The sequence below is a fragment of the Cyphomyrmex costatus genome, unplaced genomic scaffold (assembly GCF_001594065.2).
Source record: "Cyphomyrmex costatus isolate MS0001 unplaced genomic scaffold, Ccosl1.0 scaffold164, whole genome shotgun sequence".
Lineage (NCBI taxonomy): Eukaryota > Metazoa > Arthropoda > Insecta > Hymenoptera > Formicidae > Cyphomyrmex > Cyphomyrmex costatus.
In genome coordinates, this window is record NW_017275653.1 from 61,815 (window position 1) to 85,268 (window position 23,454).

The 23,454-nt window shown below is 32.3% G+C and overlaps 1 protein-coding gene across 1 annotated transcript; it reads right to left on the reverse strand.

The window, feature by feature from the left end:
* Positions 1-11,630: 11,630 nt before the first annotated feature.
* Positions 11,631-17,487, reverse strand: LOC108771704 (kynurenine/alpha-aminoadipate aminotransferase, mitochondrial). The gene is made up of 8 exons (XM_018537061.1): positions 17,109-17,487; positions 16,347-16,534; positions 15,810-15,980; positions 14,545-14,805; positions 13,630-13,809; positions 12,968-13,094; positions 12,416-12,621; positions 11,631-12,077 (listed from the first exon to the last, which is right to left on the reverse strand). Exons 1-8 carry the CDS (start codon positions 17,173-17,175, stop codon positions 12,006-12,008), a joined length of 1,272 nt encoding a protein of 423 aa, XP_018392563.1. The 5' UTR covers positions 17,176-17,487; the 3' UTR covers positions 11,631-12,005.
* Positions 17,488-23,454: the final 5,967 nt, after the last annotated feature.

Below are 23,454 nucleotides of genomic sequence, written 5' to 3' on the forward strand. Positions count from 1 at the left end.
TGTAATTTTTTACATGTAATTTGCACGGTATGCAAAACTGTACTCTCAACAAAATTTTTTAATTATATAATCCATTCAAGTTTTATTTAAAAATTTTCAGGATTACTTCATAATTAAAGTGAAAATATGATGATACGATATTTTCATAAAATTTTTAAGTTTTGGCGAGTTAATGATGAAAAATATTAATAAAAATTGTAAAACAAATAGAAAATTATTTATTTTTATATAAAAATAATAAATTAAAAATAACCCATTCATTCAGAACAATTAAGATCTTTAAAATCGATCTCTTGCATTTTTTTCGTACGACTAATGATTTTTCGACGATATAATAATTTGAATGTTTGCATGAGCGACGTATTTTTTAATTTCGGTCACTTACACGAGTGAATGTCTTCACAAAAGTAATCTCTATTTTTTTTTGCGAAATACGTGTCTCATATTTTCATCTGTAGAATATGTAACAAATTAAACAAAAATTACGATGTTTCAAAGGGGTGCCCAATTTGACATGGAATACTTCATATACATTATTAGAGAATGACTATTTTTCTGAATTCATTTTCGAAATACTCAATTTAAAATTAAAATTTACAACACGTCAAAGAAATAAAAAAAATTATTTTAAGTGTTTTCATCATTCTATTACTTGTGTAGAAAAAGTCATAGATACTTTTATATTTTAATTTAACTTTTTATTTTTATTATTTTAATTTTAATTACCACGACTTCATTATTTCAATGTCCTCTATAAACAGCTCTGGGTTTTAATGAATTTTTTCGTAATATTTTTACGTTTTAGATTTTTTACGTACGTGCGAGTGATATACGTAAGTGGAATAGAAAGGAAAACTTGGGTCTCAATTCAAATGGTAAGTGTTGAACATACTTTTACCTGTCCCTCCCGAAGTTCGAATTGCATTTGGATACAGTACACTTATAAAGTTGTATGAATGTATGTACGTATAAAAATACATATATTTCCTTACTCATTATACATTTTCTTTACATTCTTGTTATGAATATTAAATATACACCATATTATAAATGTTCACACTGATATGCAGGCTAATTTATTTCTAATTTTCCTACTTAGTATAGCAAAACTTACAATAAAATATTTTTAACTTTTCAAATTTTAATTTGTGAAGATCAAACAATCATGTTACCAATTAAAATTACTCACACATATATACATGTAGACAAACCTAAAAAAAAAAGAAAAAAAATGTCATTTACACTCATTTACTAAGCCGCTTATAGCGGACTTTGAATCCATTATTCTAAAAAATATCAAATTTTTCGAGCAAATGGCACTTCTTTTAGTTAATATGAAGTGTGATACTATAACTTCTAACTTTTTCAAAACTATATGGACATTTGGATAACTTTCCTTGTTAGTAAGGCATATCTCGCAAAATATGCAGTATCGTACTAATAAAATAAACGATATGTATTAGATTATAGTGTCGTTACGAGTCAACAATAAATCTTATATGCTGTTAGAATTTATATTATTTTAGTTTTGTATATAGAGATATAAAATTGTCAGGTTTAAAAACATCCATTTCTTTCTCGTTGTAAAATCATAATTTATTTTAACGGTTAATTTTATTAACCACTTAATTATAATTAGCAATTAAATTCTGTTTCTAATTATATAAAAAGAGTAATTAAATCGATATATTGGTACAGTATACAAACATCTATACAAAACGAATACAAACGCTTACAACATAATTGCTGTAATATCCGCAATGTTCTTGTAATATTGCTGGAATAATCTGCCCTGAATGGCAGTCATAATAGTTCACGTATTTAATATACAACAAGCGGAACGAATGCCGTACTTGTTGCATAGTTTCTAAATCTTTTGCACACATGTATTCACACACATGTTTCCACAATTAAGCTACTAATTTAATTATTTCGTTAATAAACCATGACTGATTCTATTCCGGATTATCACTGGGACAGTATCCGATGACCGAACACGATGATTGAATGTAAGGAACGGTGTATTTATACCACGTATATCAACGATACGTGTGCATCCTGTCGGTTACGATTTCAGCGAGATATAGCAGGTTTATGATCATACGAAAGATGCATATCGCCCGTCCGTATAAACAAGCATTGTAAATGAAGTCGTGGTGCGTACAACACTTAATATACCAGGGCTTGTATTACCCTCTATCCCTGTTCCCGTCTACGGGACGACTGTAGGCCAAGCGAGAAAATGAAGAAGAAAGAGGATGAGCTCCGGGACCGACGGCGGCCACGTGGCGACACGTGTCCTAAGAATTAATTGAGAACATGAAATTGATTCGGCCCTCACGTAGGTCAGAACCAATCAACATCTTTGAATCGATAAAGATTTCACGCCAGTTAATGTTGCCGTGAAAATAAATATCATCCTCCATAACAATTTTGTTTTACTATATATAATCGTAAGATAACGTTATCTTAATCTTAATGATGCATGTTTTACTAGACGTTCTGTTCTCTCTCTTGTCAAACATTAATATTACTTTTAAAATAGTAATAATATTGATAAATTATCAGATCATTGAAATCCCAGAAATACGAGTAAGCTTTACTGGGAGTTGATATTTTCGGTAAGCTTTTAATTAATATACGTGGTTGGATTAAATATGACTTAAATAGCAAATATGATGCAAATATTCGGAGATATTTTTCCCGATAACAAGATTAACACTTTATTAACAGCCTTTATGATCTAATAACTACTGAGAAATTAGATGTCAAAAATAATTGAATCGACGTGATTTGGACGGCACGTGCGTATTTCTGTAACCAAATGGACGAGAGTTGTTTTTAATTTTACAATAGCTATTTACGGCGAAATGCTTATAAAATTATATTTTATTTTCACATATATTATGACGCGCATTTATTTAGTTTTCTCAAATTAATTCTTCGTACAGTTTATGACGGAATAAATGATGAATAAATAAGTAAATAATGTCAAGCATTCTATATACTTTTACACTTTCTTGAAAGAAAAGAACTTTACTTTATTGACAAAAATTAATTTCTCTGTAAAATACGATTTTCTGAACTCTGTATTAATAAAAAAATGTTTAGGTACAGTTGCGCAGCAGTCAATGAAATATTAAACGGAAAAGGGTAAATGTGTTTTACATCCCTCAGGATTTCATTTAAAGTAAAGCATTGATTCACACCATTATTAATCTTTCTGTCAATGCATGGGTATATCAAATTTCAAACAGTATTTATATTCTTGTGTGAACTTTTGTGTGACGCTTCGAAACAATAAAGAACAATATTAATTGAAAATGAACCGATAAGGTTAAACACACATGAGTAAATAATACCATATTCGGTCAAAGCAGTTCATCATGTCTAATAATATTTTTTGTGAATTCATACAATTTCCAGTTCAAGTTAACTGTGCGCCGATTATTTGTGAATCTTGAAACGCAATTCAAAACCTAAGCTGGAGTAGTAAAATCATACATTAAATTTATAAGCAATGTAATAAGGAATAATTTTGTGCAAACTTTATCTTGTTTTTACTTCTTCATTTTTTGCGGGAACTTCGTAAACACAGTATATCGAAGAGATGAAAAATTAGGCATTGACGGAAGGATTAAGTAATTGCATATGCACAGTGGATAGATCGGCAGGTTCTTGTCGCGTTGGGACACGCGGTAGCCGCATTTTGGACGCGCGCGCGGCATTAATCGTTCTCCGATGCACTGTCACTTCGATTTCGATCTTAACGGGTGCGAGGCGCGTTATACGAGGCCGCGCGATATAGGTAGCAATCCGGCAGTCTGCAGTTAATTTAGAGGCCATTTCCTCTGTAAATAGCCAATAAAAGCACGGCGTGTTCGCGCGCGGGCGCGCACACGCAACATTCGGGAGAAGGACGGGTCGAAGAGAGGCTACCAGGCGCGTAGGCGGCTGCAGCAGGGAAGGGCGCGGACGGGAAGGGAACAAAACGAAGGGGGATGTCGAGAAGGGATGCGAGAGACGGGACGCAATATTATAAAATTTAATGTCTTGGTTTACGGGCCGCGGAGCCGGCTATAACCTCGCCCCGATATTTACTGGGCAATCGCGGGGCTATATTGCATCCCCCTTGAACCCGAGCGGCTCTTGCCGCCCGTACGTTGCCGTCGTCCTCCTCTCGGCGTTCGGACTTCTTGATCGCTTCCCAATTGGGGCCCACAAAAGATCTCAGAACGTCAAAAAGAGTCTCGCGCAAAATCCCACGGTGCTTTATTGACATAACCGCGTTACGAGTAATGTGATCGAACGAAACAACATTTTCTTTTTGTGAAATATGGGCGAAAATGAACGATGTATAAAAATTATATGCGGATTTAGAGAACATTTATTTTTAACGTCATAAAATGCATAAAATCTTTATCCAAGTGTAGAAGTTTTATGGATAATGAACATGGTACATAGGTAACGATGCTACGGGATTAGAAGTAGCTGATTTTGCTACGTGAAGAATTCATTGAACCTTGTATAGCTGGTTCATTTATAGCCGAATCAATTACCTGGTGTCAATGTGACAAGTTTGATTCGCATTCTTAGCTATTAGTTAAGTCCATAAAATATTGATACCGGTTGTATATAAGGCAAGCCGCATATTGGGATATAATTCGCGGATTGATTGTGAAAATATCTACTTCTTTCCATATTAAAATTTATAACACACCAGCGCGGCAGTTCATCTTTTCTATTTACACGTTTTCCACGACGACGACCCATGTTATTTGTTTTCCAGGGTCGATGCCCAAAAGGACCGGCAGTATACCGTCACCGCTGGTATTGCACGTAGCGCTTTAAATATATATTAATCGTTCCCAATCGTTTTATTTATAACGATGAAAAGCGGCGTCGCATTTTACGTATCTCTCGCAGGACCTCCGATGACGACTGAATTCTCTCGCGGGTTCAGTGAACTCGCGAATCAACCTAAAACGGTATCTTCGCGGAAAGTAAAAAAATCTCCGAGTGACGTGGTTTCGCGGCGATGTAATGAAACGCAATCGATTTCAAGCGGTTTCAATGTTTTATGCACTCGCTGCGCTCTGCAGCGAGTTTTTTTTTATTTACCAGCCCGGTGAATAAGTGAAGGGCCATGACTTCTCACTCTCGCTAGCTCTCTCTCTCTCTCTCTCGCTCTCTCTCACAAGTGCCAGCGAGGACCCACAGGGGAGGTTTTTTTTTAGGACAAGAGATATAAATCTGTCGACTATCATTGAGGTATCTCGCGAGAAAGAATGAGGCAAATGACGCTCGTAACAACATGATTAAGTCTTTCGACAGCTTCGCAATAAGAGTCAACAAAAATAAAATTTGACGTATGCCAGTTCGCTCACGTGGCTGTTTGATGTAATGCTAAAATAAATTTGAGCTTTTGCTCACCGTATCGAGAACACCACGCGATAAAATAGTTAGACATTAAATGCGAAATTAGACTCCCGTATATAAACTTGCCTTCTGTTTCTCAAAACGTGCGAAATTAAGTGTGTGTCATTATTCTGTCCAATAATGGGCTCCACATTAGGCAAGTCGAAGCTTGTTTTCTCGTAATTCCCATACTTCGATATTTTCATCATATTGTATATAGTATTACCGCAACACGGGATAGTTTCATAAAATATGCACACGTCCGTATACGTTCATCGCATAGTTCCTGTATATATTCCCGTACAAACTCCATTAACAGTTATAAAATAAAACTGATATAATCGTTTATTATAAGATCCTGTGATCAGGCTTTGAATAAACTCTGACACATTATATACAATTTAATTACTTTAATGTAGCGAATCTATTCAGAAACAGCCAGTAATTAAAAACAGAAAGTCAAGTAGATACAGTAAAACCGCCCAAAAAAAGGCATTATGTGGAAAGAATGAAGCTTAAAGCTCAATTTTTATTATATAAGAAGAATTAAACTCAAATTCAATTTTTTTTTAGATAATTTAATAAAATCCTTCATTTTATTGAAATATCTAAAATTTTAGATAGATATAGATCTGAAAATAATTTTATTGGACGAATAAAATAATTATTCCAATAGAAAACTCCAATAGCAATACTAGATACATTTTGCGAATATATTGCGAAAAATTTTGATATTCTATAGCAATCAGCTTGAGTGAGTGTCCTACATAACTATTTCAATAATCCATCAAAATTATTTTCAGATTTGTATGTATTTTTTTTTAGAGATACTTTAAATATTATAAATTTTTATAAACGCTTCAACAAAATCATTTTTTTCGTGCAGTAATCAAAAATAGAAAATCGAGTATAAAATATCTGTATCCCTTTTACAAAATAATTTGAATAAAATTGAAATTTTGTTTATTAACATCACTTTTCAACTTTTTGATGCAAAGTGTGACGCTGTTTATTTATACGAAGTGAAATTATATTGTAGATCGTACAGATGTTCTCTGAGTACAATCCCAATCAATGTATCTCGATGAAAGGGAGGATCACATACGTCGTATATAAATCAACGTAGACGTCAGTTGCCATACATTGACTACGATTTAAATACAGGAAGCCTGCACGTAACCGCGGGAGACAAACAAGCGGGCTTCGCGAGTACGCGTCCGCCCTCTCCGGCCGACGTTAGGAAAACGAACGACGGTGGCGGACAAGAGATAGGGACTGGTAGGTAGGGTGGTACGTACACCTACCACCTTTCGTTGTTTCTCGGGACGCGCAACGGTCCGAGGATGGGTTATCCCTTTCCAGCCTTCGTAAAGCAGGAATTTTTACGCGTGATATAATGTCTGCGGGTTTCCTCCTGCTATGTCGGTAGTCGACGCCGACGTCACCGCGACGTAGGTACCAGCCGGGAACAATAAAAACCGCACTCTCGTGAGATATCAGCTATGTCTCCGCGGAGTTAAAATAACCGCTTGTTTCCTATATAAACAAGGAATAAGTCTGATTTCGGGATTTTTCAATAGTAGTCTCACAGATTTGAACAAAAAAACAAGCGAAACGATCTTTCGTTCCATAATTATGTTATAAGTGGTTTGAATAAAAAATGATACTTATTTTTAATTTGACAAAAAAGTATATTAAAGTTGTTTAACAAGATACTTGAGAAATAATTGGAAGTGGAGTACTAATCAATAATTTAACTGTTCGATGTAAAATAAAATAGAATTCAATATAAAATTGCTTTCGTAGCATACTCGACTATTATTTTGATTTTATGTATAAAGTCTTGGCTAGTATAAAGCACTCCTAATTTATTGCATTTTCTTGGAAAAAGCACTAATAAGAACAAAAGGAAAATTTACAAAATATTAAAATTGTTTTAACAACAAATACTATTTTTTTTATAAAATTGCTTTTTAATTTAGTTTTCATTAAAAATCGCTCGTTTGCTACAACAATAATCGAAATTAAAAAATTATTTTTTAATTTCTAGCAAGAAAAGTACAGAAACCAAAAATCGAGAAAGAACATACTTTTAATCCACTATAATCAATTAATAAATCAAAATTGTATTTTAAAAAATTAATATTACAAAATTTTAATCATTTAAAATATAATCAACTTTTAAAATCAAGTTTTTAAAAAAATTTTTAGTCTTCAAGTGATGTTGTTGTAGTAAATAAACGATATAACGTTTACGTCAATTTATAGGGATAGGGATGATTCATATTTATGATACTAAGAGAGATTATGTCATCAACCGGACTAAAATCGCTGTAAATGGAATTGACGGAAAACCAAGCACTACATTTCCATCAGCACTTCTCGAAATCCTACGAAGAGATAATGTTAAGACTTAGATATTAACGCAAAATTAAACTTTCCACATTTCCTGAATATCGGTTTAAAGCTCGCTTAAATCCTAATCATGCGACATCTCGAACACACTTAATTTTTTATTATCCGATGATACTCGAAAAAAAAAAAAGAGAATGCTCGGCATGACTAATACCCGTCCTTCTCCATGAAGCTGGCCACGTCGGAGCCGAAGGCAGAAGAAGGAGAAATATCATCCGACGCGATATGTTCGTACCGTGGACGGTATATAGGGTAGCGCGCGCGGAAGGATCTATCTCTCCCAGATAGTCTGGGTGGGTGCTCTTTCCCTGTAGTACGAGGGGTGGGTGGCCTTCGCGCGCTGAAATGGCAAAACACAAGACACGGAGGTGCGGGAGGGGGCGGTGGGGTTGGAGGCCGCCGAAGGTAGAGGAGAGAAGGAGGTGGAGGAGGTGGTGGAGGAGGAGGAGGGTAGCGACGGGGAGGGTGAGGGCTGGCGAGGTAGCGACGTCACCACGGAAATCAAGAGTAATGCCAACACGAAACTGCACTACCCCTCGCGCACCCTTACCGACCCCTCCTCGCTCCCGTCTTGCTCTCACACCCCTGGCACGCCACCCCGTCCGTTTCTCCCGGTTCTTTCACCGTCCCTGCGTTTCTCTCGCCCTCTCCCCGCTCACCCGCCCCAGGAGATCCCGCCGACCGACCCACGAGTCTGGTGTGCTTTCTCTCCCGCCTCCGCCCGAGTCACCTCACCGATCTCACCCACCCCCAGGGAATAACCCCCTCGACGGCTCCCGCGGTGAGCGCCGCGCCGCCGACGAAACCTCGGTGAGACGGAAACGATAGCGGCTCCCACGAGTACTCGCTGCGACTAAGGGCGCACTGCCGGATTTTGCGAATTCTCTTTCGCCCTCTGCCATTCTTCCTTGGTTCCCTATCTTCTTGCTGTATCAAGTCTTTGTGAACACCAGAGAGCATCGGAGAGGAAATACAGTTCTGTTTAAGAACGCGCGTTCGGAACGATTAAAACGCTATTACTCTTTTCAGAGAAAACCAGCGAAAGGCATCTCGATCGTGCCACATGTAAGACGTTTTGTCACCTTGCGCTGTGCTGGCCAGTTGCCAGTCTTAGCCGATGTGAATTATCTCGTGTGAATTTAACTCATGTGACGAAGTTATGCAAACACAAATCTTACTTAGTACGCAGTTGAATCATAAGGAATGTTATGAAATTATTCTATTAATATTTTGATTAATACTTGCTACATTGATAAATAATTAAGGTGAATAGATTTTGTACAAAAAGAGAACAAAAAAAAGTTTTTTTTACTAAAAAATTCCTATGGATATACAATATAATATAGAAAATTAATGTAAAGCAATTTTAGATTAAATTTTCCTCGCATTAATAAAGTACTATTGGATTAAAAAATTTCAAAGTAACTTTTGAACAATCATGTTCATTAATTATAATTATTAGAACAAATTTTTCTGCATAAACACAAGCATCTGGACGCAGAAAATGTGCTCGAATATAACTATCGAGTAATATAATTTTAATAAAATTTAACAAAACGGTTAAGTTCGAGCATATCGATCAACAGAAATTACAGCACGTTTTGAACACGCTGCGATTCACAAATGCGAAAAACGAAAGTGTATTTTCTGATTTTTTTCTTCAAATCCCACTCTCGCGAAAATGTGGCCATTCGTATGATCGGCTATATCCGTGCAGCTCCCCAGCAGCGCCGCAAAACGTCTTTTAATATACACTATATCTTCGGGGGCTGTGTGTTTATCCTCATGGTATTTCAACGTGCAAAGAAACCGATTTGTGCTTTGATACGAGCTCGTTTCCTCGAATCTGTCGTGAAATTCACCCAACATATTACTATGTAGTACGAACGCGCATTTGCTTGATTTTATCACTCAGAAATAAAGTTGTGCGTGACTGATAAATTATTAAATTAAATTGTGTCGAAACTGGTAAATTATAAGACGTAATATAAAAGCTTATAAAAAATGGAAGTGAGTGGAGAGAGAAAGAGAGAGAAATAATTTTAAACAGCTTTCAAGAAAAAAGTAATTAAAAATTATACACAGTTTATATATATATGTATATATAGTTTACCGCTTGTAATTAGCATCTAAGTTTCTCTCTTTAAATATTAGCAAAGGAAAAGTCTTCCCTTAGGTACAATTTAAAATTATTATTATTATTACTACTACTTTTCTTATGTATTCATCTAGTTTATCTGTTAGCTTGATTCATTAAAGTTGATAGGTACTTTTAAGGAATATGTGCATCATATATAAGACGTTTACACTGCACAAGTTGCGCTCTATTAGCATCCTAATTAACTAAATAAACGGCGAGATATTATTCGAGCTATGAGGCCGTCGGGACTAGAGAATGCAGGTATATTCAAAAGGTTTTTTACATACATCCAAAAAACAAATAAAAGCCAAGAAAAGTGTTAAAGCAAACAGAATTGCAGAATAGATCACGTCTTATATTGCAACAGATTAAATTAATTTTGGCAAATTAATTGGTAGTTAAGATGTTTAGCGTTAAGTGAGAGTTTACTCCCTCTCTCTTCTACTTTTACTACTAATCTTATTCGTGCTATTTTTACGTTCGCCCTTGCACATAATAATTTCATCTTATTTCTCTTCCCAATCCCTTGATTTGTCTCTTTATTTCACATTTCTTTTTTTTATGTCTAAAAATCAAAATGACAACTCGTATAAAGAAGAATGAATATTAAATTTATTTTAATAAGAATGATTCAAATTTGCAAATGTAACATAAAAAAAATTATTTGACATTTTTATGTAAAATGGCAAGTATTATAATAAATACAAAAGTCAAGAAATTAATTATTAATTAAATATAATAGTATAGTTCATATTTGAACATTACTTCGCAGAAAAAACTTAATTATTTTTACTCATCAAAATATTTGTTATCCAAAATCACATCGCTGCATAATGGATCTACCGTCAACTCTGGAGAGGGTTAAGTCATATTTGAAAAAATTTAGAACGAATTTTTTTCTTAATATTTTTATAATAAATTAAATAGTCCTTATAAAGATAATTGAAATTTTTATTTTACATTCTAATTTCAATTATATAATAAATAATAGAGGCGTAATAGCAAAAAATTTTATTAATATGAAATAAGGAATTTTTATTAATATAATACATATAGTAATCCTTATTATAATACACAATAAACATATACCTAAATGGTATCTAAAGTTTTAAGTACAAAATGTTATATAAAAATTAAATCAGGTTCTAATTAACTGTTTAATAAACTTGCTTTTCTAAATAATAAAAATTAAGCACTTTTTTCAATTAAGCTATATTTCATGTGAATTTTTAATAAAACAATTAACATTTTTTTCGAGAAAGGTAAAAATTTATCATAAAATAAAATGTGTAAAAATGTAAAAAAGATGTCATTAAATAATTAGTTTTACTCTTTCTACAAAAATTTAAATAACAAAATAAAAATAATCTACCGTAAATGTGTGGCGATGTAATATGCTTGAGATTTAAGAGAATTTAATATATTAAATTTTAACGCTCTATTTTAATTTAACATGCGTTTACATAATAATATACGCATTTGTCAAGGTTTCATGAGGTTAATCGCTCTATTGCCGCATCATGTTATAAGCATGCGTGTTGTTACAGAAAGATGTAAAAAATATTTAAAAAAATACTTACTTTCTTCTACTATTAACAAAAATAAAACACGTTTATAAATATCAATATCTATTAATATTTTGTTATAACAAAACGACAAATTCTTAAAATTTTAACTGTCGTTAAATTTAATGCGTGCAAAATAGCTGTTTTAGTGATGCAATGTCCTCTGTTAACGAAACTCAAGACTACGTTCTACATTCTACGAGTTCTGAAACCGATGAAAATATATAAATTATATCAATTTAATAGAACTTGTACAATTCTATCGGTCCCTGGTTACATTTCCTTTTATCTTTTAGCATTCAATAATTTTCACTCAACAATTATTCATAGTATATCTTTCCAGTCCTAACTCTCTATTTTATTACCAACTGATCTTTGTGCTAGCTTCAATATCAACCGTGTAGTCATGTACAAATATATATAATTCATATATATAGATACATATATATATGTGTACAAATACATTATCACGTATCGACATTTTCGATGTAATTTTCGGTTAACTCCACACGAATTAATTGCGCCAATCGTTCCATTGCCTGAAATATAAGTAAAGATCTAAATATTAAGAGTTAAGTCGCGTTTAGCAGCAAACAATAACGATGTGTTTCGATATACTTTATTCACCGTCGGTAGATCAGATGTCGTACATCGATAAGATAAAATAAATTTAATAGATATATTATATATAATATAAAATATATAATATATTCAAACGTGCAACTTTAAAATGTTTACTTTAAACTTTATAATTAATCATTAATCATCAATAATCCTAATTTATAACTGAATATTTTGTGGATGTATATGTAATACAGATAAATATAATAAACTAACATGTGTAATATATAAATATAAATATCGAAATTAAAAATACCAGGTTCATTTCTTCGTAGGAAGCCTTGGTAAAACTTGCTCTGATGGCATTAGAGCATTTCGTGGGGTCTCTCATAAATGCAGCTCCTGGAGCCATAATAACACCTTCCGTCACACCCCGCTGCATCATTCTCCATGTATCTTTGATTCCTGGTACTTTGATCCATAAAAAGAATCCACCTCTCGGTACGTTGAAATTCGCCAGACCTATAAAACGAGATTCACAACTTTCTAAATTTTTTAATTGTAACGACTTACCTGCTAACTGTAAAACATTTTTACGCTTATCGACATAAATTGTAGTTACCCTAACATAACAAACGCTGCATATAATGATAATGAAAAAATTGAAATTATGTTACTTCGACTGTATAGTCTTACTGTAATTAATTACTTTTTTTAATGTACAATAACTTCTTTAATTTTATCACATCAAACGCACATACAGAAAGCATATGTATTTTAAAGTAAAAACTGTTCATTAAATATATAAAACGTCATTTTAAATTTAAGTATAAGTTACCATCGATGTACATCGAGAGTAATTACCCACCGTTCAAGTGCTTGTGTGCCAACGTCGAGATAACATCTCTTCGTTCTTTGTAATAGCGCCTCAATCTCATGTAATGTTGCATCAAGCCTTCATAACCCCAGACCTTCAACAGCTTGTATATTATCACCTAAAAAGTCAAATCAGCCATTTTTTACCTTTTTTCTGATGATAAAACGGTTAATGTTTACATTTTTTTTTAAATTTTGATAAGAACCGACACGCGCCACTGTCGGTTTGATTTATGGACAAGAGTGATTAATCAAGGCATGCGTCGACGTTTCACGATGTTTCATCATTCAAGATATGTATATTTATGGATATCGCTCTTTTTTGTATTGTACATATAAAGTATAATAAATCTATTCTTTCACGTAATGTTCAAATATATCATTTAAACGTTTGTATCGCAAACATATTCAATGAGTTTTGATGATCAATTTAAAAATTGATAAAGGCTTATTATTATACTTTTTTTTTATACTAGTTCAAGTTTAAATATTTAAAAATATTTATAAACTTCCAATGTATATCAATTGGAATTATATGCATACCGCATAGATAAAGTTTCCTATCGAGTGGATGATGTTTACCGGCGATAGGGAAAAGTAAGGGTAGCGAAGATCACAAAGGGACTTGCAAAGGATAAGGGTATTTCTACCAACCTGCGATAAGGTAGGAGCATGGAGATGACTGCTCTGCAAATGGAGCTCTATGGAGGCTATCAACGGAGCTGCGGCAGTCACAAAGCCTATTCTAATACCACTGCTGATTACTTTCGAGAATGAGTCCAATCTAATTACTCGACCTTCCGTATCGAGTGATAAGAAAGACTTGGGCTCTTCCTAAAAAGGAATATAATTTATTTTAAATCATTTTTTTTTTAATTTTTTTACGTTGAAGATCTCTTTAATAATTATATTTATTTTAATTTTATAAATATATCTAATTTTGCATAATATATCACTTATATTATAAATTCAAATATAGATTGCGTTTTATCTTAAATGTTGATGAAGGATGTGAATCATGAAAGATATTTATGATATGCGAATTCGTTGATATTACTACGGGTATGAATTTTTAATAATATCTTTAATAATTTGCCGCTCGTGATTGCATCAAATAGCACAGTGCTTAATGTATATTGTAATTAACAGATATCTTTATTTGTTTCGAATGTATTGCTATACTGCATTTCATCATATTTTCAACAGCTTTAAAAGATATAAAATTTAATGTTATCGCACGGGCCATTCACAAAATTTAATTTACATTTATGCAAAATTATGCCGAAATTACGTCAAAGATACGTCATACAGTAAACTTATCTAATTTGCACTGTAATCTGCGGGTCCGTTTATAAAATACTATGGCGCTTTGCAGAGTTCCATTTTTTAAGTAATTTTCAGTAATAATTATTTGCGTAGTAAATATTAACGCATGTATATTTATATGTCTATTAATACGTCTATTAACGTACATTCATATAATGTTTATGCGCTTGACTTAATATTTTTATATAACTGTTATGCAGCATATTCGTTTGTCGATATTATACGAGTACAAAAATGACTCACCTTGTCAAAATGCATGAAATGATAAGGATCGTCGTCGAGAAGTAAGAAATTGTACTTGCAGGCTATCCTATAGATTTCCTTTCGCCTTTCCAGCGGTATGATGATACCGGTAGGATTTGTACCTGTGGCGTTTATATACATTAGTTTCGGCATTTTTCCACCGGAAAGCTCTCGGTTTCTCAAGGTTTCCCGTAGTATTTCCGGAATGGGACCATCGTCGTCTTGCGGAATCATTATAAACTCCGCTTTGTGAGGTGATACCTATGATCGAATTAAATAATATTCCCATATTATCGCATAATGATAAAAATTTAAAATAAATGTTTAACATTTTAATATAATTTGAGAAAACCTAATAAAACTTTTTCCAGAATTTTTCATATAATTTTTCAAAAAATTTATATAAACTTCAAAATTCCTGAATAATTTTATAACTTTTTGAAATATTTTTTTATATAAATGTGGAACACCACCACTCACTTGTCAAAAGTATCAAGAAAGAGTTTACACATCTTTTCTAGAATCCTTTATTTGTTAATCTGCAAAAGATACTATATAAATTTTAAAATAATAAGGTTTCCAAAATTTTTTATTCTATTTCTAATAAAATTTTAAAGAATCTTAAAATCTAAAAAAGTTTAAAGTACTTTTCTCAGAAATAAAAAAAGTTTTTTAATTTTACAATATTTCTCAGTATTGGTGTGTATATGTATAAAAATGTTAAGAAAAGATGTAGATTTTTTTCAGTATCTCGGAAAAGAGTTCCAATTTATTAAAGTTTGGAGAAAAATTTTAACCAGGGAGAGAGAAGTTGTCTTTGAAGAAAAAGTTAGATTAAATTAAACTCAGATCTAACATATTTATGCTCGTTTCTACCAATCTGAGATTAACTTTAATCTTGCGGTTAAACTTACGTTTTATATATCTCTCGTTCTAATTAGAAGAAAATTAAATGCAAGTTTAACTGAAGTTAAAGTTATTTAATGTTAGTATACAATTCAATATTGTGTTCTTGGACAATTATATACTTCTTTAATAAATATAAAAAATATTTCTACTTCTTTTTATTTCTTCACGTTGTAAATAGAAAATAAATAAAGTTACATTACAAAATTTGCAATATAAGAGTCCATTACTACTATCGTGTTCAAATTATCGTTTATTTTATATTTTTTAGTTAAAGGGATTAAAACGATGCGGCGAAACACGTATGGGAGTCTTCTCAAATTTCCCTCTTTAATAACGGTATATCTGTATTTACTAACCACAACTTCGACGCCAGGATAGAAAGGGTCAGGGACTAAAATCGGATCACCAGTGCCGATTATAGCCTCCAGAGCTTTACTAAGCCCATCCTGAGACCCCGAAACGACGACTATGTCGCGACTCTCCCATAAGGGTGGCGCGTGTGCCCTTCTCTGGAATTCCCTCAGGGCCTGAAACCAATTTGTCCGACATTGTTAGACACATTGTATCCGATTCCCTTATCTCGGGAACGGAAGATTCCGGGTGTAACGACACGGTCGATTTTATTGCACGTATACAATGTGCGACATAATTAGAATGGCGTTATTACGATTTAACAGTTTATTTTCAAAATCTTTTCATTCTTTCGTTTTTTTTCCCTTATCTTTATCTTCACTATATATTCACCACATTTAAGTTTCTTGTATTTTAATCGATAAATTAACGTGAATATAAAGTTGGACACTATAATGCATTTCTATTATATTGCTATTTCTAAAATTTTTGTACGAGACAGTTTTGGAGAAAATCCAGATAACACGGATAACAATTTCTACCTGCAAAAGAGGAGGGTAACCCTGCGTAGGTATATACTGGAGAGCGGCAGCTAACTCGCCATCATCAAGAGTGAAGGACGAACCATCACAGAGTTTGACTGAAATTTCTGTGAATGGAAACGTTTCTTCATTGGGCATTCCCTCTGCTAAGGAGATGGTGCTTTTCGGCGCAGAGTACGCTATTTTAGCTAAAACAGGTAGAAAGGATCATCGTTGTCAATCAACCAACTGGTGTAATAATGACCTTCTTATGTTTATCGAGGCAGGGCGACATTTCGTCATTAAATTATAATCATTATAAAGTTAACTTATCAATTTGCTGCGTAAATTTTTCTCTCGGTAATTTTATTAATCTATTGTGAAAGAAAGATTTTGCAATTATTGTTAATTAAATATAAGTTAATCGTTCAATCACTGATTTATTATTTATATTCATTATTAATTATTATCAAAGAATTACAAGAACTTACTAATAAGAGTTAGGTATAAGAGCCAACACTGGATGTTTATGTGTGTGCACAAATTTTTTATTATTAAACATAAATTAAAAACAATTATAACTGCATCTATTTTTAATTTATATTTAATAAAAAATTTATATATGTATATAGATGAAGATTTAGTAGTTTTCTTATTCGTAATTCTCTTATTGTATTGTAATTTTCTCACTTATCTCTTTGAAGTTTAATTTCATTTTCTTTTATTAATTATTATGTTATATTTACAATCAAAACAATAGGGGGAGAAAGGCTTGTTGCTTACTTAGCTCCCGCGTTGTGGCGGGCCTCCTACATTTGGCAACCTCCGTCATGAAATAAGAATAATCCATTTCTCTGCACTAATGTGTGTGTGTATATTTGAGTTCAATAAAATTTCCGATAAATTAGTCCCCGAATAGTTATGGATCACTTGAGGTCAAATACGTTGTCGTTTAGTTTTCTGCACACAATCACAGTTGGCACAGTATTATTAACAGATCGATTGTTATTGATTGTCAACAGTATCTTAATTGCGATTTAAAAAACTTAAATAAACGCTCAGTTCGTAACTCTCTTCACTTTATAATATTATACGTTTCCTGAAAGATAAGCACACGAACCGGATAGACTCGTCAAGAGACACTTTCTAAAGTGAAGCTCCGGTTACCCCCGTCAATACTGACGGCGCGCTCGGCTATGCCTGCTTTTATATTTAGCGATAACGTTGGTTGCGTCAGAAAAACATTTCTTATACAAAAAGAAATACGACTTATATGTAGTAGACTACACCTAATTAAATAGTTCCTGATTATGCTTATCGATTCGATATTGCGACTTACCGTGGTTACGTTACTACTGATCGGAGATATGCATTATAATATTAGAATGTACCAATAAGTATATCTGAAATACTTTAATCGCTACGAGGATTTTTAAGTATAAGTAATGTAAATATAAATAAAATTGAGAGACATTCTCTCTGAAAATATCTATATATAAAAATACCTAAGCAAAAGAAATAGAAAAGATCTATGACTTCCTTAATGAGAAATTAAAGGAACAAGAGAAAAAATTGCTTTATTGACAATATACAGTTTTGGTAAAAAATATTAGGCAATTATATTTTTTCGATAATCTAAAATTCTTCCTCCTATATTGGTTCCTAAAATGACCGACGTTATCTATATAAGTTTAAACGGTTCTTGAAGTAAAGAATAATTCACAGGAAATGCTATAAATCAATTTTTTAAAACGTTAAATGACAATTAACAAGGTGCTTAATATTTTTTGCTAAAACTATATGTATATCTACATAAATCATACTTTACACATTCCTGAGCGTCCTGTTTAACATGTTGAAAGTCAAGGTCACTATTTACTTTTGTCTCATTGCGTGACGCAATATACATCTAAATAAATGTCTCGCATTGTCAAATTTTTGCATTTCAATCATTTTTTAAAGAAATTCTTCAGTAATTTATCAAATATTTAAAATATTAAAAGAATTTGAGCTTGAAATAAATTATTTTTGTCATTCACGAAAAAATAGAGTTTTACAGTTTTCGGTATCAATATAGCAGTTGTATAAACATACATGTTTGTTAACACTCGTAATTTTAAAACATTAATTTCTACGTACTATTAACAAATGACAGTAAACTATAGATTGAATTTTTTTCTTATACTATCTTACCCTCTATATCCCGTTATAAAGCATTAATTTCTATGTTTAGTACTGTTAATAAATAACAATAAATTATCAATTTTAGAGTCTTGTTTCTCTCTGTTTTTTATGCTATCTTATAAATACTTTCTATTTGCCATCATTATATCAGTATTCCCTCATAACTCTTCGTCCTTCTTTCGATTTTTCAAGCAAGAGGATTATCTTGTAACCGAAATCATTGGTTCACAAAAGCGACAGCAGTAAAGACAACATTCAAGCACCGCATATTTTTCTCGAAGTTTTCTCGTCGCGCACTTTTCCGATTCAATTCACTGTGTTTTTGTGATTTCTCTTGGGTCTTTCGTCCGCGCGCGAATAAAACGTCAATTGTCCAAACACAGATGTTCGCGGAATTATATTAAAGTGTAAACACTCCTATCAATATAACGTCTAATTACGGGTGTTGTATTTTTTGTGATTAATCAGATCATTTTTCGCACCTAATTAGTATACTTGCTATTATCTTCTTCTTCATCAAACATTTGATGCATTTCCATTCTGATTAAAAATAAAAACATAATAAAAATATTTATCAGTGCATTCTTAATAGTCCTTTTCGATAATTTTGTTTTAAAAAGTTTATTACCGAAAAGGACTTTTAAGAATGCACTGATAAATATTTCTAGATAAGTTCCATATTTTGGAACTTCTTAAAAAGATGGATATCTGAAAAATGTTTAGGTTGAACTATTTCGATGATAAGAATGTTTTTCATGTATATACTATCGCTTATAAGATATAGTGAATGGATGCAGGTGACCAAGAAATAGATGTCTATATTAGAAATTATCAGAAGTTATTAGAAGAAGTGGCGAAGAAAGAGCAGCCTTTATCATAGCATAATCGCACAGTTTCTTTTTCCAACAGTGTATTTGTATTAATTATGACGTAATCAGGGAATAGTTACTTGAATGAATGATGAAACCGAATGTTGACGCGATCTCGCGCGTTTGTCATTTGTTGACGTTATCGCGAGAGAATTGCCCTCATATCGCGTACATATGATTACGTGAAGGATTATTTACTAACAATGACACTCTTGCTAAGTTAATAATTCGATGCGATAGTGGAAACTCCATCGTTCTGCAGGCGAAATTCGCGATTCAGTACATGCAGCGAATAGAGAAATGCATAAAGCATTATAATATAATATCTTTACTTATTAAATAGGAATAGTAATGTACGCTGCAGACCAAAAGTTTGGAAACGATTAAAAATGGATATTTTGGGATCATTTATTCAAATATCCGTGACAAAGTGTTGAGATTATTTATTCAAATATGCATCAAATTTTTTTAACAATAATTCTTTAGATCTTCAGTAATTGTTATTGGACTTGAAGAATTATGAAAAACACACTGTATAGGCATTTGAGTAAGCAACTCGTAACTCCACTTTGCAAAAGTATGTTTTGGCCTGAAGTTAAGTACCTCCTAAATGTCATCATAAGACTCTCTCTCTCTCTCTCTCTCTCTCTCCATTTATAATTTTTCGAACATAGAAATAGCACGTCATGAGGTAAAACAAAATACTAATGACGTCAATTTTTATATCGTCAACGTATAACAGTGTTGTAATCAAATGTTATCGTCAATGTTGCTTTTCTGAGTAATTCTTCTGACGTATGAGACATTTTGATTGCTCTTACTTTATACTTGAAACCTTTAAAAATAATTAACACATATTCAGTAGAAAAAAAAGCAAAAATTGTGAATGCAAAAAAAAGTGCAAGTAACACAAACAGAAAAGTCTAAGTACAACTTTGACATTTTATTTAATTTTTAATTTTTCTGCTGGCTCGACTTTATCTTTTAAAAGAACTGTCACTCCTATCATATCACTTTCCTGTATGTTCACGTCCGATTTCAAATTTCATCAGCTCTATATTCTCTGATGCAACAATCGTTTAAGATTTACCGCTACTTTTACTTCGATGCGAAATGGCAAAGAAGATCCGGAAACAATAATAAAAACGAGATGTTTTTATTGCATGCTGCTATGTTATGATCATTGAACTTTTTTTTAAAGATAATGAAATTTCGAACAAACTTTCCGTATCTACGTCAGAAGATTGCGTGACGCGTTGACAGAGAATGAGAGAACGTATTATTGCATATATAAATATTATGTGTGTGCGATTACATATCCATCTATATATCGTAATTTTAAGTAGGTACTACGTTACACAGTTATATCTTTTTAATATTTTTTTCACGCATTTTTATAACCATGTCAAACTTTGCAATTAGATACTGCAATATACAATCGATTAAAAAGGTAAGAATATTTCTATCAATTAAAACGATTTATTAAATGTGCACACAGTCGATGAAACAAGAATCAATTTGATACGATTTAGAATTATTGATATTGAAATTCGCGATTGTCTCCTCCCACATGTTTATCATTCACGAGAGCGATGTAACTTATCCAAATCACAGGCGTGCGCCACGCATGAGTGTGGATATATGTATTCATACGCGCGATATGCGTATGTTTGCACGCGTAATCGGTCGTTAATAACTGGCATCGGGCAATTGCAAAATCGTTGGAAAGTTCGATAACGGCAATACGTCAAACCAGCAGCATCCAGCCAGATGACGAAACGGCGTCGAATATTTGAGCACGAGATATGACGATCGAGCTAAATGAAAATTCAAAAATTGAACCCGCATTAATTTGTAAACATTCCGCCGATTGAGGATTATTATACAGGATCTCATCCGAAGAATAACAAAACGTTTTATATTTCTACAAGTTACTATTACATTCCAAAAGTGGAAAATATGTAATAATTATTAGGAAAAAATTATCTATTTTTGAAATTAGTTTTGTTTAGTCTTACCAGTAAAATATTAGTACTTAATTAGTATTTAATTTAATGTTTCATTTAAATTCGTCTTGACCCAGTCATGTAGGATAAGATACCAACTTTGATGAATATTATTTTTGTCATTACTTTTTATTAAGATGTTATACAAAACAAGTTTAATTTAAAATTTTATTTTTGTGATATTAAATTTTGATATTTTTACAATCTTTAATTTTCTCCTTAAAAATAGTATCGATAAACTACTCGTACAATCTTTCGCATAATAATCACTGTTTTCAAAGATGATTGCATTGTAAAGGATGTCTTAGTAGTATTGTATTAATGATATAGGAATAAAAATGTTGTCTTTACTCTTTAGATAGCTTTTGACCTCAGTTTGTTACGTGTTTTAAAGTTTTCATGTCTTTCGGTATCGCCTCGCCGGCATCAAAGCAGCAGAAACCATGCAGTACAACAGAAACAAAAAGTAATGTAAATTTCTGATTCGTCAAATCGTCTTCGCAATTGCGAGCACAATTTGAACAATTCGAGTTATAACAAAATGATGTGTAGGATAGAACAAATCTATGGTTCAATCTGAAAGGTGACTCCTTGTACAAAAATGAGTCGGAAGAGTAGAATAAACTTTTTCCGTTCGAGATTTTATTGTGGGCAGTTTCTGTTTATTTGTTACATTTTTTTAAATTCTGTTACTCGTAAAGTCACATGGACATTATGTACACAAAAAGAATAATTTTACTGAATTACCTAAAAATTTAAATTAAAAGGATACAGGTCTGAAAATAATTTCGTTGGACTATCAAAATAATTGTACAGAAAATTGAAATATAATGAGCAATGTCGCAAAAAAAAATTTGGTATTCTGGCAACCAGTTTTAGCGACCTGCATAATTATGTTGATAGTTAAACAAAATTATTTTTGGATCTGCATCTATAATAGCTAAATTTTTAAATACTTCAACAAAATTCTTTTTTCCCCGTGAATATGACAACGTTTGCGATATTTTTTTCACGAATCATATTTTCATTAAATGCACATATATTCTGAAATTTCTAAATTTAATTCTTGTCGGGAGCAGAACCTCGAACGAAAAAAATGTTTATTCTAATCTTTTGACTTATTTTGTACAAGAGCGGTTCGTTTATGAATCGGAATGACGAAATGCGATAAATTTTTCTGGTGTCTCATCGCGATCTCCTTGCCTTTGTTGTGCGGAACTTATTGTTAGGAAGACGTCAATGCTGATAAGTGCCGGAATAATAAGTTTGACTTTTCACGCGAAACCACGAGAATAACAGCACTTAACTGTTCAGTTATCGCGTTCCTGCGCAATTGGGAACTTTGTCAGGTCTTAGGATAATGTAACAACATTATTTATAAATAATGCAGAGCTATCGTCCGAATATCGACATAACATTCATGAACTGTTTATATCATGCCTCTTTCGATACCGACAAGATGAATCGTGCACGTGGAGATAATGTTATCGACTCTCTTTACGTACGAAATTTGTTCCGTATGTAAGTGATATTTTTAATTACGTAAAACGAAATTTTGACTCGTGTGCAAACATTTGCCATCTTTATTAATAAAAAATGTCTTTAATTCTCCAAAGCTGACGGTGAATCCTTATACTGTACAAAGGCTTGCAACATTGCTGCTGCAGCATTAATCAATATTAATTATTGCAATATTAGTGGAATGATTTGTACTATTCAGATCTAACAGAGACCAATTTTTAATTAAAAATATTTTTGTCAAAAATGTCAAATTATTCAATTTTTTTTATGTTACTCTTATATATAAATTTGTATTATTCTTATTAAAAATTACTCTTATTAAAATATACTTATAGTAAGTATTTATTCTTTTTTATGTCATAGACTTCCTAATAAAATTAATTAATACTTTTTAATTAACATGAATTAAATGGGCTTATCACCCGATATTATTACAATTGGTTACAGATACATTAATTCTTCAGAAGAGCTAAGAAGATGCTGGAGTGACGGCCGAACTTGATCGATGTTAATACTTTAAATTTCAAATAAAAAGAATCGATAATAGTG